Raw genomic sequence first — 17581 nt, 5'->3', positions numbered from 1 at the left:
ATTTGGAATTAGTGAAGTAAGCGTAGCCTAATTGGTTAGGTTATACCTTGATTAAAGCTCTAGATTTGATATGAGTACTCATATTTACTGTTAATTACTCCCTCCGGGCTGATAATACTTGTCGTTTTGAACCAGGGTGAAGTCAAACTTTAGAATATTTGATTATGAATTATTTTTAAAATATTTATCTTTCAAATATGGTGACTACATGTATAGATTAGTCTTAAAAAGTACTTTAATAAGATCATATATTTGCTAACAATTTTATACATATTATAATGAAAAATAATTGTCAAAGTTGTTTTTTGAAGACCGTGCCCTTGTCCAAAACGACAAGTATTATCAACCCGGAGGGAGTAAACGACATACTCGTCAACAGCGACTTCGTCAATCTCAAGATATATCGGCCATCTTTTAAGGTATGAAAGATATGTGTGTACGTGTTATGGTAAGTGTGCATGCGTTGTGAACGCCCAAAAAAGAATATTTGAAATTAGATTATTTTTTTAAAAAAAAAAAAGAAGGCATGAACGGAAAATTTTTTTAGAAAGAAAAAAAGCATGAACGGAAATTTTGAGAAGTACAGAAAGTTTTGGCACAGCTGAGACTATAAACGCCTCACAATTCTTACCACTACCTCTACCAAATTATCTCTAGACTCTTGGCTTCAACCAAAAAAGCGTAAGTAGATTGTCACCATCTGCACATGCAACCTGAAAAACCAAAGCTAACCCTCCATGAAGCAATCAATCAAACAAGCCATCACATTGCACAGCATCATCATCTAGGACCAGATCACCAGAAGCTACAACCTTGTTTATTCCCTGGAACGAGCACAAATCTACAAGCTTGACACTTTGACAGATTGGGAAAACATGAGAGCTGCTGCGAATTCAATTGGTCAATTGAAGGAAACAACATTGGACAAGATACAAGTACACTTATTTACATGAGAGATTCAAAGAGCCTTTTTTTTCCCAGATATTTTTTCATGTTTTGTTTGCTTGCAATTTCTGCAAACCAAACATTGTATATGATGAGCTTTTGGAAACTGGTTCCAGACTTGACTAAGGATCTGGGTTGCCGAGTATAGCATCATCCCCGGAGTCATCTTCATCTTCACTAAGTTCTTCATCACTCGACTTATCTTCGGGGGTTACGCCAGCATCCTCGGGCTTTGCATATTTTTCGCAATATTCTGCACAAGCAAAAGGAAAGCGAGTGAGCTTCTGGTATCGCGTGGGAGAAACGCAACAGTGCAGTTTTATTTGACCAAGAAAGAATATGAAGTGTCAACCCATACTTAATGAAATCAAGTATAAAGAGAAAGAAAAGTATTAGTTGTACTATAACGATAATAGAAACCAATGCCGGGTGAGCTGTGCTATCTAAAACCGTGGTCAAAGCTAGCAGTTCCTGGCAATACATCTGAGGCTGAGTGCTCAAGGATCAAGAAATGTGTTATTCTGCCTGCATAGGGGTTGTGCCATGCCAATAAGATGCACCAGTTCCTTGTTTAATTTTGTTATAAAGCAGCTAGGCAAGATTCCCTTTCGAGGCACGGGCCGGCTAATGACGCAATTAGCAAGTAGTTAGTGCATAGCAAATGAAATCAGTGTATTTACAAGTGGATTAAGGCTTATTAAAATAAGATATGGGCTTCATAGTATATTAACACAAAATAGAAGTCCTGATAACATTTTTTAAATCATCCTCGTCTATACACGCAATCAAGCACCCCATGAACCAACCAAACAGAATCTCCACTCAGGGAAACCACAAATCCACAATCAAACACCAACCCCTTGCATCCCACCAGCCAGGCATGTCTCAGCCCAGATCCTATAAAATGGCAACCAATCATACCCTAAGTTGCGGATGCTACTGTCCGATGAGTCATCGGTGCTATCTTTGATGAGAAATAATATGGAATGTTGTCCTTATTCCTATGGAACCAACCTCCAAATGCACACTGTAAGCCTCTGGTGATATAATCATCAAAATCGGCAGTTTGGTGTAGAGCAGGGTTTAAGAAATGAAAAAGACAACCCCTGAGTTGGCAGCAAAACAACATAAAAGGCTAAGAGCACAAGAAGGAACAATTTCAAGAGGTCCTCAAGCATGTTTCCCATTTCAATTCTGATATTTTACTTCGCAGAGACCTTAGTATTTATTATCTACGCCGATGATGAACAAGGCCTATAGTAACTGGCAGCTACTGGACTGACAATAATGCATAGACTATGTATGAATGGTGGACAGATTTATTTATTAATCAACAAATTGAAATCAGGCTAAATTAGCTGGTTTATGAAGCAAATAATGTCTGCAATGGTTTTGACAAGTAGTAATAGTTTCACTCGTCCTCTTTCTTTATGTGTCCTTAGCTACTTTTTACAAGATTGGTGCACACTACACCACTAACCAGTACCTAGGATGGCAAATAAGAATCACATGCACAATCAAAATATACTCCTTGATAATCAGTAAAACATCAACTAATGAAGTTCTCCAACATTAGCATGGCACAACTATAATAATCACATAATCTGACTTCTGATATGGAAATAAAATTAGAAAATATAAAATCAGCAATATTAGCAGCACCTGAAGTTGTAACATAAGAGTTAATCATTACAATTAGATCTTCAACACAAATGCTATAAATAAACAGTCCAATACGCTGATAGTTCTTCTCCGGTAAAAAATAATAATTAGGATACACTAGAAAAAGCTTTAAAATGGTAATTACCTACAAAAAAGGGAACTTATAGAGATACAGAAAGAGCCTTTTCAAATAGAAAACTGCCTCCAGCCACAAATACTGGAATACCTCACATAGTCAAACATCTCATAAACATGACACGAAAAAAGAAAGAAGATTCCCAGTGTAACATAACACATGGAAACAAACCAACAGCAAGCATTTATTCCATTCTTGAGCATAATGAAACAAGTCATGCCATTATATACAAACAAAGGCTAATTTTCAGAATGGCAGACATGGTTTTGCCACAGAACATAGGATCATTGAGAGATCATGACAGAACTATTGACTCTGAATAACCCCCCAAAAAAAAGACTCTGGCAGGCTATTTCAATTTCAAATTGACCTCCTTCCAATAAGAACTATCAAAAAAAGATCTAGTAAGGCTTCTAACCCCCAAAAAAAAAAGGAAGTCGACAATTATGACAAAGCACCTTAATGTTCCATCACTAAACTAATAAAAACCTAATTCACAGGTAAGATTAAGTGCATATACATCCTGGTTAGAAAGCACCCAACTACACGAGAATACTGATTCTAAAGCAGAGAAACTAAAGGGCTTGCTACTATGTTAGAATAAAGATAAGTAGGACAACCATTGGACACCTTCATACCAATAATTGGTTGCTGCCACGCTAATGAAGGAAGTAGGATAAAACAAAACTGTGAGCCAATCTTGCAAAAATGCATTGTGGCATCATAATATTAAGGCTTGAATTTGTGGCAAAATGTTATGGACAAGACAGTTAAACCAAACAATAGTCTAAGACTAGGCAGAAACAATAATTAGTTCAATGGCTTTAAACCACATCACCTTTCACTTTTTGTTCATAAGCAGGACGATCACGCATCATCAGTGCAGCAGCCTCTCCATTTAATGGGTCAGAAGGATTTGGGTACAATAGAAGTTGTGGAAGGAAGACTTCGAACACATTAACTAGATCTGCCAAAAATTCATGGAAATATTCAACCCAGGGTTATAGAAGCTAGAATAAACAGCAAGTACCCGTACTAATAATGACAAGGACGAGAGTTATCTCACCAAACATTGGGCTCCACGTCTGGTTAATGACATCCAAACACACAGAACCAGACCTACATTTTCAAGTCCAACAAAAGCAGGTCAGCAACAATTGATTACACAAGCTTCAATCATTCCAGAAAAGGGTATGGACATCAAATCCTCACATTTCATCCACATTAGGATGATAAATCTTGTTAACGAAACCAATCGACGGAGATTTGTAAGGATATGCATCAGGCAATTCTACTCTAACCTTCCAGACACCACCTTGATAAATACCTGCCAAATTAAGCAAACATTCATCAGACTCCATATCTTCTCTTCCCCAGTCACTGAAACAAGACTACTCCTGGTCAACTGAACAAGCAGGCAAAATTCATCCAGCATCAGCAAGAGCAGCCCTAGAATCCTACGCTTCACCAGTAAATGCCAACAGAATGGGCACATGATCAACAGTCAAAATTTCCCAATTCTTTCCTCTACTATTTCCCCTACATCTAGATCAGAGACCGGAAAACAAGAAACGCGGATCATCAGGCCAGGAACCAGGAGGAGGAAAAACAAAATCGGAATTTGCGTGCGCGATCGTACTTTCAGTAGGCCCCCGGAATTCCACGAAGAACTCCTGCATCCCATCGTTCACCATCTCCACCTTGTAGTCGCTCATCATCCTGCAACAACAAGAAACCAAGAAAATCCCCAATCCCCCCACCCCCAAAACAACAAACAACAACACATCAGATTAGACGATGGAGACCACCAATAGAAAGAAAAGAATCAAACCGGGCAAAAACACAATTCCACCCCCCCCCCCCCAAAAAAAATAAATAAATAAAGGACAAGATCCTCACAGCTTCATCAAGTCCATCTCGCGGCGCTTGCTCGGGGAAGACATCTTGACACAAGAAGAAAAAAGAAAAAGATTGGATTTCTTTTTCTCCTCCTCCTCCTCCTCTCCCCACCTCTTGAGAGACGCGGTTCTTGGGGATAAGGGGAAGAAAGAAAGAAAGAAAGAAGAAGAAAAAGGGAGAAAGAGATTGCGGTGCTTGTGACGGTGGTGGTGGTGTGGTGCGTGCGCCCTCCTCTCCTCTCCTCCTCCTTCCCTTCCCCACCCCCTGCGCGAGATTTATTTTTATGGCCACTGCAGCAGCAGCCGTGAGAGAGGAAGAGAGAGAGAGAGAGGCGAAAGTGACAAAGAAAAAAGAAAAAAAAAAGCGATGAGATGAGATGATTAGGGAGAAATGGCAGATCAACCTGGCCTAATTCCAACCACAAACATTGTAAACGGAGCGATTATAATTAATTAAATATTAACTTTAGAAAAACTTAAAATTTATTAGTATATTGTTTCAAAGTAACTTTTCTATTGAAGTTATTTTAAGAAAACCACACTGTTTAATAGATTAGAAAGCATATACGTGAAAAATATGATAGACACTTTGTTATCGTGAGAATGTATTTAATTATTATTTAATTGTACCAAGATATAAGATGTCTGCACTCATCGTAGATTTAGTTTTTTAAGAGATTATTAGAATGAAATTATCAACCATTCGTCAAGAAATGGACTGATGGTGGGAATCGGGTAGAAAACATTGGATCTCTAACCTTCCTTAACCAATCGTTTAGGTTTCTTAGTTAGTCGGTTTTCTCTTTCAAGTTTCCTTCCAGGCGGTGGTTACGTTTGGGAAATGGAATCAAGTATAGAAAACAAGGGATCCAACTTTCTTTAACCAATGTTTAGTTTGTTTCTTTTTCTTTTCTTATCTTTGTTTCTTTATCTAAAACACGTATACCAGGCGAGATTGCTAAGGGGCGCGATCGAGCGATCAGCCGATCCCCTCCCTCCACGTGGTTTTCTTTTTCTTTTTTTTACACCGTATTATTTTTTTATTTTATTAAATTTATATACGTAAAGTTTGTACACCTCAAGTTTACACATCTAATATATAGAGACCTAAAGTTTATAAGTCAAAAGTTTATATATCCGATTCAAATATGAATTTGAATTTAAATATTTTTTATATATAGTATATCTATACATCTAAAGTTTATAGATCCAAAGTTTATAAGTCAAAAGTTTACGTACACGTTTCAAATTTGAATTTGAATTCAATATTAGTTTATAGACCCAAAGGTTATAAGTCAAAAGTTTACGTACACATTTCAAATTTGAATTTGAATTCAATATTAGTTTATAGACCCAAAGTTTATAAGTCAAAAGTTTACGTGCCCGTTTCAAATTTGAATTTGAATTCAAATATTAGTTTATAGACCCGAAGTTTATAAGTCAAAAGTTTACATACCTGTTGAAATTTGACTTCAAATATTAGTTTATGGACCCAAAGTTTATAAGTCAAAAGTTTACATACCCGTTCAAATTTAAATTTGAATTCAAATATTAGTTTATAGACCCAAAGTTTATAAGTCAAAAGTTTACATACCTGTTTCAAATTTGAATTTGAATTCAAAATATTTTTTATATATAGTATTTCTATACATAAATTTTTTCAACTTCATTTTTTTTAACTTTATGGTGTACTTAGTAGTAGGAAGAGAAGGAGGGGGAAGGGGGAGAGAGCGTATAGGGGGAGGGGCGGGCTGGTGATCGCTCCCGTGCATTAGCCACACCCTATATCAGGTGCTCATATAAATACGTGCACACTTACCTTTACTTATCTCGTCTACTGCTGCGTCATCTATCATTAGTCGTAAATGCGAATACTTATTTTATGTATAGAATTAAACCTAAGTGGGTTATGTTCTCTTTATAGTTTGTTATTGATTCTAGTTATATATTTAGAATTTATTTTTGTATTTCTATGATAAAAATTGAAGATATAGATATTTCTTTTAGAAAGCAGGAAGTTTTCATTACCGGCATTTTGGAGAAAGCGAACCACATAAACAAAGGTCGTATAAAAAAATAAGACTTGCTTAATTAAGGGTAAATTAGTCAAATAATTTGCTTAATTAAATACCTTCGAAATGAATAAGGAATCGGCAATAGTCCAGATAGATATCAAATATTATCTTTGAACGAGTCTGACTAAGGAAATATATTGGTAAAACATACCGTAAGATAGTGATAGCTATCCATATGCGTTACGGTGTGGTATGATTGTCTAGTCTACTACTGTGTAATACGTGTTACTCTAATCTATATGATCGACTTAAAAAAAAATAGGCAAAACCAAACCCTATAGGCCTCTACCAACCTGGTTACTTGCACTTTGGTCATTATATGCCGTAGGGAGTAGAGAGAGGGATCGCCTAAGGGCATCCATTGTGATGTAAAAGTAGTCTATAAGCAATAGAATATTCCATTGAGCCACCTATTATTATTGTACAACTAGTCCATATAGAAAAATAGCAAAAGAATAAATTATATTATTTATCTCTACTCCTTTCTCTTCTCCTAATGATACATTGTATCTATATACATTGTGGACATTGTCATAGAAATAAACTATTTATGTGGGTCCCATCTATATATAGATCACTTATCCATATATATTGGTGATGCCCTAATGCGCCATCACCCGCGGCGCGTGATTGGCCCGTGCCCCAGGCACAAATGGAGAAAGGAAAAAAAAGATCGCGGGGAGCGATCACCCGCTAATTAGCAATTTCGATAGAGAGAAGCTAAGCTTATGCGGTATTTTAGTTCGGCACTTCAAATTAGCCAAGCTTCCCGTAAAGATTTGTTTGGACGATAGTGGGATAAAAAGAGTGAAATTGGGTCAGGGAAATGAACGAAGGGTTAGATTAAATAAAAGAGGGAGAATGAATAGTTGGAATTTAAATATGCTTTTTGATGGGTGGAAAATCATTTCCCTAACCAATTAGTCAAACAATGCCTAATTGTTTAAATTTTTTTAAGATGTGACTAGCAAAATTAGAGCCACACTTTAGCTAACATGAGACATTCTTATCATTTTTATCTTAGTAGCATGTGAGGCCTAAATGATGGAGAATCTTTGTCATGAGTATGGTTATCTCTACTTAGAAAAAACATTTTTTCAGATATGGGGTATTTTTTTTCCCAAGCGGACATGACCCTGAGAGCAAAATGGCCGCCTACATAAATGCAAACCCAGTTGAAACTCACTGTTTCGCAGGCCTGCAAAAATACCCTTTATTTTTGCAGGCGGACCTCTTATGTGATCCACCTACGAAAATTGGCATGGATATAAATAGACACGATATGGCACCGCGATTTATTCTAAGTCTCACCTCACCTCTCCTCTCCCTCACCTCTTCTCCCTCAGCTCCCTCAGCGATCGGCGACGGGAGTGGCGGAAACCGGCGATGGCGACGCGTGGAGGTGGCAGGGTCGACGACGACGAGGCGAGGGGTCAGCGGCGGCAACGCCGAGGAGGCGGGGTTGGCGCAGCTCCCTTCCCCTCCTTCCCATATCCGACCGAAGGGGGGAGGGGGAGGAGAGGTGGCGGCGGTGGTGGTTCCCCTCCCTCCTAGATCTAGCCAGAGGGAGGCCAGGGGAGGGCGGTGGCGACGGCGACAGCGACAGTTCCCCTCCCACCCAGATCCAACCGGAGGGAGGCCGGGGGAGGGCGGCGGTGGCGGTGGTGGCGGCAGTTCCCCTTCCTCCCAGATCTGGCCGGAGGGAGGGGGAGGGCGGTGGTGCCCCCCACCCCCGGCAGCGGCGGCGCCCCTACGTAGTTCCTCTAACCCTAGATCGGCCGGAGGTTGGTAGGGGCGCAAGTGTGGTGGCGGCGATTTTTTTTGTTTGTCGAGATGATTTTCACAGGCGGGTGACTGGGCCGCCTACGAAAATCATCGATTTTTACAGGCGTTGGCATACAGGCGGATCATTTCCCTGCCTGAAAAAATCATTTTTGGCCACCTAAAAAAAACCATTTTTCTAAGTAGTTTATCAACCAAACAACCATCTAAGTCAATTAAACTTATCTAACTTGAGACGTGGCAACCTTAGGCAAGTTATAAAACCCAATCAAATAGTTTACTGGGCTTGTAAGAATACAGGTACTCACCTGATAATATTAATACATGGTCCTAAAAGTTCACACATTGTACAACGAACGGATCACTTTACTGTTAAAATGTGCTTCTCTTTATATCATTTTTGTCTTCTAGAGGCCATTTCAGGTTTTTTTATATATAAAAAAAGAATTCTACCCATGCATTTCAGGGTTTTTAGGCTTGGTTGTTATGCTTTTGGTCCCAATTTTTTTTCTGCAATGTCACTCGCTGGTCCCACATGCTTTCTATTGTCGTTTTATAGGGGTTTTTTTTTGTTACATAATGGATATTCGGCCTTAACTTCATTATCAATTCATAGGCCTCTTTCTGACAATACGGTGATAGAAAACAATCGAGTAGAGAATGGGTCATGTTTTTAGGGCCTGTTTAGTAGAGCTCCAACTCCTAAATTTAACTCAAGGAGTTGAGTCTCGAGTGGAATAGTGGAGCTATCTAAACCCAACTTCATCTCTGTAGTTTATTTTGTGACAGAGTTTTCTCCAGCTTCACTCTTATTTTAAGTAGAGCTGAAACTGTTTGGCTAGGCTCCAGCTGGGATGGAACTGTGCCAAACATGCGCCCTTACAGTTGTATTTGTTGTACATCTCTACAAATATACTTTTCGACAAACTTTTTTCTACCATGTGTGTTCTTTCGTGCACGAGGAATAGGAAAATGCGCAATGAAGTGAGCGCTACTTCAAATGCTTCAATCAACGTGCAGAATACATGATGTAAATTGTTTCATCCACACAAACCAATTGTGACATGCTTCTTATCAACGGGAGAGGAAGTAGGGGAATGTTTGGCTAGTCTACCACATTCTATCACATATCAATGTTGTTCGACCTAGTGCCCAATTTGCAGCCATGTTTTTGACTTGTCATAAGAATCTAGCGGAGACCAGTCATAATCATGGACAATTGGACACAGCATCTTGCCTAGTTTGGATTAAGCCGTGACCGTGACATGACACCGATTGGCACACAATGGTTCGGCCAAATGAGGGTTGCATCCAAAGTTCCAAACAGCCAATCGGAGACCGTCAGCCAGGGCTTCCTCTCTAGTTCTTCTCTCTCCGTTGCTAAATTGTAGGATAAACATTTTAGTTGCCTTATTGGATTATATTTTGAATTTTAAATTGTAGTACTTATTTCCATCCTAAACACCTTGATTGACTAAAAATGCTTAAAAGGATAGGTGTTTTAGGCCTTTTCAATTCATATGAAAAACATAGAAAAAATGGACGTAGAAAATTTTTTGAGGAAGACCTTTGAAAATAAAGGAATGAATCCTACCATTTCCTTTATTTAGCAAAGCTCCAGCTTTAACTACATCTCTCCTGAAACTATATTTCAGCCAAACAGTTTCAGCTCCACGTAAAAAAGGTAGAGCGGGCTAAAGTGCTCTTACAAAATGAGTGGAGCTACATTTAGGCTGCTCCACAACTCCACTCCAAATCTAACTCTTGGAGTTGGATTTAGGAGTAGAGTCTTGTCAAATTGACCCTTAGCAGGAACAAATATATAGATTATAAAACACAGGAAAAATATAGTAAATATCTTTTGAAACATTGAAAAAATATAGTAAATATTTGCTTACCATATTTTTCTTTGGGTGAATAACCAACATGATATTGAATTTTCGCTTAAGGATTAATTTAGTCCCTAACATTTTGCATTGTCCAATCAAATCCCTAAAGTTTATTGTGCGTTTTAATATAGTCATTGGACCCTCTAAAAATGCCACGTGTACATTCCACATCATATATGCAGGCAATATTTAAATGTCCATTATAATCTTACGTTTTCATAGGAAATAAATAAAAACTATTGAGAAAAAACAAAAAAAAAAGTTTTGGCCATTGGCTAAAATATGTAGCATTGGTAACTAAAAAAATTGGCATTTTTCTTAGTTTTATGATTGCTTCTTCTTGCTTTTCCCTTTATTTTTTTATATGAAAAATGTAAGGTTAAAATGGACATTTAAATGTTAACTTTGCATGCATGAATGATGTGGTATATCCACGTGGCGTTTTAAGTGTGTCAAGGACTATATTAAACCGCATGATAATCTCTCGGGACTTGTTTGGACATTATAAAATATCAATGATTGATTCGATCCCCGAGCAAAAGTTGAAGGACTGAACTGGCTATTCACCCTTTTTCTTTGTGTTTTATAATCATCTATTCCATACTTTTATTCATACTTTAAATCTATATATTTATAGAAAAAAATTTAGTCTCGCTACGTTGTGAAGGAGCATATTGAAGTCTTAGAAATAATACTACTGACATAGAGTCGAATAGTACATTCGACTGTTGGTTCGTGGCTGTGACGCAACCGAAACTAACGGTACCACATACACGTGGCTACAGTCGGTTTATCAAAAAGACACATACTTTCTCCATTCTAAAATATTGCTACGTAGGATAGAATTTACGGATCTGAAACCATTTGTTATATTTATTATTTGTAAGTCGTGATTGTGGTGGTCTCTGCCTCTCTGGGCGGCCAACAAAAACCACGAGTCCATCCACCTCCGCCGCGACACCGCCCCCGCCGCTGCTGCAGCACCAATCCACCATACGCGGGGTCGTCCGTCCGTCCGTGCGATGCCACGGCTCCTGACGAGGGTGAGCGTGCGTGGCAGGCCAGCAGTGGCCGGCGGCCGTCTTGCCGGTGTATTCAATTGGAGCCGTGTGCGTACGGGGCTGTGTCACTGTGCCCGTCGTCAGGAGCCTGGATGTGGACTCGCATCGGATTTGCTGAAAGCTAGCCCGTGTACGGCAGAAAATATAGTACTACTATTCTTTTACTCCCCTCCGTGCTTGAACATACTACATCCGTCTCAAAATAAATATAATTGTGGGATATCCGTATCTAATGTTTGACCATCTGTCTTATTTAAAAAATTTGTGAAAAATTTAAAAATATTTAGACACACATAAAGTACCATTCATGTTTTATCATCTAATAGTAATAAAAATACTAATTATAAAAAATTTTCAAATAAGACGAACGATCAAACGTTAAACGTGAATAGTGTAAAACTATATTTATTTTGGAACTGAGGGAGTAGCAACTAAAAACATACATCGGTGATATTCTATTTAGTTATTAATTGCTATGTTAAGGAACTGAGGGAGTACAGGAGTAGGAGTGTAGGATTCGCGATCTCGCACGCCGGCCGACGAGGCTGCTGTAGCGCCTGTGCTTCCGGACAACAGGGAAGGGCGCTGGTGGATCAAAGAATCAATGGTTGGTTTGGAGGGCTACACGATCTGCGCACGGCAGATATATTGATGGTTTTGATACACGTAAACGAGAACGTAAACAGGTGAATTCAGAAAACAATTTATTTGTAAATACTAGCAATATAGATAACATATTACTACTATCTAAATAACTACTCTCGTATTATTAGAATAGAAAAAGTACGAATTACCGCCTCTCCTCCCTGGCCTCCGCCACCGGCCACTGCCCCCGCTGCTAGCCTCGCCCCAGCCGCCGCTCTCATCCCAAGCCCCGCCTCCGCCACCAGCCGTCGCCGCCATTCCCAACCGCTGAAGAGACGGGGTCGAGTCGAGCCTCCAAACATCTCCATCGTCAACCGGCGAGCTCCCATCCCGAGTCCCGCCTCCAGTTGCTTCTTCCACCAGCCATCGCCTGTTAGAATTAATAATCTATGAATCTCACATGTAAGAACTAGAACACCATCATAAATCCATATTATAACTTAAGATGCGAAAGCGTACCAGAAACTGTAGCCATGGTTGTGAGTTGCCATATCTTGAGAAATCGTCTATGAACGTGATAAAATATCGTTGACCATTCCAGGAAGCCGTAGGGAATGGCCCACAAATATCTGTATGAATCAGTTCTAAGACATCTGTAGCTCTTTGGGCACTTAATTTCCTTGTATTCGTCTGTTTCCCCTTTATGCAATTAACACAAACATCAAAGTCTGTGAAATCAAGTTGATCTAGAACCCCATCAGACACAAGCCTCTGAATTCTTTGTTTAGAAATATGACCTAAACGCTTATGCCATAAGGACCTAGAATTCTCATTGGTTAATTTTCTCTTTACACCACGAGAACAAGTATGCATGACTTCATAAATGAGGCAACAGTATCAAGTAAATATAGGCTATCATTCCATATTAAAGAACCAGTACCAACTTTATTAGAATTCTGGAAAAGACCAAACAATCCATCTCCAATTGTACAATGATAACCTGATTTGTCCAATTGGCAAATAGAAACCAAATTCCGTCTGAATGACGGTACAATGTAAGTCTCTTCTAAATCTAAATAATAACCAGTCTTTAATAATAACCTAAATGTGCCTAAAGCCTCCACTTCCACTGGTTTGCCATCGCCTACAAAGATGAATCTTTCAGCATCACTTGGCTTTCGGCAGTTCAGGCAACCCTGCATTGTTACACTGACGTTAACAGTTGCACCAGTGTCTAACCACCAAGTGTGTTTGGGAACAGAAATTAAGTTAACCTCAGAGCAAATTGTAGCAAAAATTGTACCTTTCTTAGCACGCCAAGCGTGATATTTGGTGCAGTTTTTCTTCATATGTCCTTCCTTCTTGCAAAAATAACAGGGCTCCTCGCCACAGTTATTTTCCCTTTTCTTCAAAGGAGGTTGGACATCCACAGCTTCTTTGCTCTTTCTTTTCTTGTTATTTGAGGTCATAGATAAATGAGCACTTTCTATTCTATCTTGCTTTAACCTTTCTTCCTCTTGCACACAGTGAGAGATGAGCTTATTAACTGTCCATTTATCCTTCTGACAATTATAGCTCACCTTAAACTGGTTAAATTGTGTAGGAAGTGATATCAAAATTAAGTGCATGAGCAAATCCTCGGATAAGTCTAACTTAAGTGCCTTTAATTTTGAAGCAAGATGAGACATCTCCATGATGTACTCCCTCATGTTTCCTTTTCCCTTATACCTCATTGAGATGAGCTTTGCTAAAAGAGTACTAGTTTCAGCCTTCTCATTTCTAGCAAATCTCTTCTGAAGTGTTTCAAGGAAAACCTTAGCTGTAGTGACCTCCTCAGATGTACTATCTCGAAAAGCTTCCGGTATAGAACGCTTCATGATCATAAGACTCATGCGATTTGAACGATCCCATCTCTCATGTTCCATATTTTCATCTTTAGTACTTTTGTCTGAGAGAATAGGTTGTTCCTTCCGAAGTGCAAGGTCCAGATCCATAACCCCAAGAACGATTAAAACATTCTCTTTCCATTCTTTAAAGTTTGCACCAGTAAGCACAGGAATTGAATTGATGCTAGCAGAAATATTAGAAGCAGAATTTGCAGCTGGAAAAGGATTAAAAAAATATGCTCATAAGTATATTTTAAATTAATTCAAAATAATGATACTTCCCATCACAAGATACCATGCAACATCAAAATTTAGTCTTTGGACAGAAATATTAACTTGCAAGTGGCATTCTTGACGTAATAATCAAACACTAACAGTAAATTCCTGTTAAAGAACAAGCCTTTCTTTGGACCGACATATTGTTCACATGGAAACCGTAAGACTGTTACGTATCTATTACTACAGTCTATATAAATAATCCGGCCAAGCATTGATTTTCCTTTGGGCTAATCAACAAGTGCATGAATTATATAGATAGTAAACTGTCTAGATGTTCCAAAATAAAATTAATCTACACAACAGAGGCTACTTTGGCAGCTTATTGCTTCAATTAATCCCTTCTAAAACACTAGAAAAAAAATGTATCGATGCTGAATTAATTTTACTATAGGGCTGTAAACTAAATTACACCCTATTATGCTAGCTTTAGTCCTCGTATACCATATAATTAGCTATCTAATGCCAACTATAAGCATACGTATACAGATATACATATATAAAAAAAATACTAATACTGTACCCCTTCGTGTATTGTGCCAATAAATAAAATATCCAAAATTGCATGCAAGCATAACAATGTAATTACGGTACTGAAATTTGATTAGCACATACTAGGGAACAAACAGATGTATAGGATACGGACACCAGAAAATTAATAAGACAAAACCAGCTTTGCCGACTCGGAATCGAATCGAACTTGCTAATTCAATAACTCGACGACTTGGCTAAACAGATCAATAAAACTTTAACCCAGATATGCGACATGCTCGGCGGAATCGAGCAAACGCAAAAGACCAGAGACTAATTAAACGGCAATTAAATAAAAAAAAAACGCTAGATTCTAATCGTACATGTGTTGCTCTGATACCACTTGTTAGAATTAATAATCTACGAATCTCACATATAAGAACTAGAACACCATCATAAATCCATATTATAACTTAAGATGCGGAAGCGTACCAGAAACTGTAGCCATGGTTGTGAGTTGAATCGGCGGCGAGGGTTTTGATGTTCCAAAACAATAGGCAAACCTAATTTCTCCAACTATTGACGGGATATAGTGGATTGGTTCGTGCCCTGCTTTGGGGACCTGACCCTGTATTTATAGGAGAACTTGAGTTATTGGATTCCTATTCTAACCCATCACAGAATAGGAAACAACATCCGGTCTCTACACGTATACAAATCCATGTTTCTATAATTAGATGCTTTGGCCCCAATACAACTTTAGTTGATCACTTTATTTTTGAGGCAACTGTTATAATAGCCATAATATGTGTATGTGCATCCGCATAATAGGAAATTATTCTAACATCACCCCTATTCCGGGCCCCGCCTCTGCCACCAGCCGCCACCCTATCCCAAGCGCCGACTCTCCCGCCTCCACTAGTCTGCCACTGGCTGCCGCCCCCAGCTCCCGCTTCCTCCATCCAGCTGACGCCTACCCCGAGCAGAAGAGATTGGGAAAGAGATAGGGGAGAGGAGAGATTGTGGGAAAGAAGAAATAGATGACAGGTGGACCCCCATGAATTTATTATTATTTTTGCTGACTGGATTGACACGTTGACGTCACGTGTGCAAACTCCCTGTCAAAACAGCTCAAAACAGTGTTAGGGGGGTAATTCGTCCGGTATGATAATGAGGGTGTAAAATGTCTGGTATTTAAGTTTAGAGGGTAGTTCAATCGACCTCAATAGTTCAGGGGGTAATTCGTACTTTTTTCCTATTAGAATTATCATATCATGTATTAGGTTTATTTTTTTTATGGGACAAAGGAACTATAAAGTACTCCCTATGTCACAAAGTAAATAAACCTAATACAAAATGGTAGACAATTTAGTTTGTCCGTCATGCCCCTCCAACAAAGCTACAAAAGAAGGCAGCATGGGTCATCAGCAAAAAAAAATGTTTCGGTCTTGGTTGAAATTATTATCATTATTATTTTTAGTACAAGTTACATCCACACACATGACATCATAATCATGCATATAAAACACATATACATAGATATGTACTCACTCAATAAAACAAACCCAACCTAGTTGAGAATGAGATATACATATTTATCGTATTAGATTATGTCTCACCAAGGTTTTTTTACGAAAGAATAGCTAGGTGTGTTTTTTCAAAAAAGAAAAAAAATCTTAAATAATGCCTCTTTACTGTCCGAATGGTTGAGAGAGATCACGAACCACTAAAGTTTACAAACTCTGAATAAGATATGTCTAAACTACATATTGATCCGGATCCCATCTTGATCATAATTGAGCAAAAGCTATGATTATTACAAGACCGAGGCGTGAAAGAGATGTCTAACCTAGCAAACTCTAATTGGATAAAAAATGTCAACTGCCTGAAAAATGGTACTCCTAGCAGTGTGATCGTCCTAGCACGCATAAGGGATTGAAGATCAAGCTTCACATACCATGGTATACATTACCGCTAAATACACATGTTTCATTCCAAAAGAGTCTGAGCTAAGCTTAGTTCGCAAAATCGCATAGAGAAAATCCCCTATGTACCTATGAAAGTTCACCTAATCCCTTCTATACCCCTGAATTTTGCTCAATCCCTTACATACCCCTGAATTTTAGTTTGGATCCCTTCCATGCCCTTTCCGCTAGTTGACCGTTAGTTGACCGTTAAATTCTTTTGAAAAAGTCCATTTTGCCCTTTGCTATGAAGAAACATAATAAATTAATGAAGTATATTGTTGGAATGTAAAAATTTATTGGATGGGACTATTATATTTATGAGTATGTGATGCACCATATTATTTGTGACAAATTTACTTTTACATATGATATAAAAAGTTGATACTTATTTATTATTAGTTATTAAAAGTTCTTTTATGTAGCATATGTGTTTTCATAGTAATACAACAGATTTGTTTATTACTTCAGAACACATATGCTAAAAAAAATCTTTTAATAACTAATAAATAAGTATTAATTTTTTATGTCATATCTAAAAGTATATTTATCGCAAATAATATGGTGCATAACTATCTCATAAACATAATAGTCTCGTATAACAAATTTCTATGCTCCAACAATATACTCTATTAATTTATATGCTTCTTTATACCAAAGGGGCAAAATGGACTTTTTCATAAGAATTTAACGGTCAACTAACGGTCAACTAGCGGAAAGGGCATGGAAGAGATCCAAACTAAAATTCAGGGGTATGTAAGGGATTGAGCAAAATTCAGGGGTACAGAAGGGATTAGGTGAACTTTCAAGGGTAAACAGGCGATTTTCTCAATCGCATATTATTAAGGGGCGCGCATTGGGGCGACGGAGGCGCGGGCCACGTCGCCCCATTTTCCTGCCGCCGTCCGATCAGGCGTGGGCGGCTAGGATTGATCTACAGTATGTACAGTG

The 17581-nt window shown here is 38.4% G+C and overlaps 1 protein-coding gene and 1 long non-coding RNA gene across 2 annotated transcripts; both read right to left on the bottom strand.

Annotated features, from left to right (window-relative positions):
- Positions 1-795: 795 nt before the first annotated feature.
- Positions 796-4984, bottom strand: LOC4348755 (ubiquitin-conjugating enzyme E2 4). Its single transcript, XM_015759117.3, has 6 exons — positions 4643-4984; positions 4383-4462; positions 3956-4070; positions 3810-3862; positions 3582-3710; positions 796-1198 (listed from the first exon to the last, which is right to left on the bottom strand). Exons 1-6 carry the CDS (start codon positions 4684-4686, stop codon positions 1068-1070), a joined length of 552 nt encoding a protein of 183 aa, XP_015614603.1. The 5' UTR covers positions 4687-4984; the 3' UTR covers positions 796-1067.
- Positions 4985-12958: 7974 nt separating this feature from the next.
- Positions 12959-15261, bottom strand: LOC136353756 (uncharacterized). The gene is made up of 2 exons (XR_010737165.1): positions 13337-15261; positions 12959-13229 (listed from the first exon to the last, which is right to left on the bottom strand). It is a non-coding gene; the product is annotated as an uncharacterized lncRNA (long non-coding RNA).
- Positions 15262-17581: the final 2320 nt, after the last annotated feature.

The sequence above is a fragment of the Oryza sativa genome, chromosome 10 (genome assembly GCF_034140825.1).
Source record: "Oryza sativa Japonica Group chromosome 10, ASM3414082v1".
Classification (NCBI taxonomy): domain Eukaryota; kingdom Viridiplantae; phylum Streptophyta; class Magnoliopsida; order Poales; family Poaceae; genus Oryza; species Oryza sativa.
Note: the sequence above shows the minus strand (reverse complement) of the source record. Positions and strands in the feature narration are given on the sequence as shown.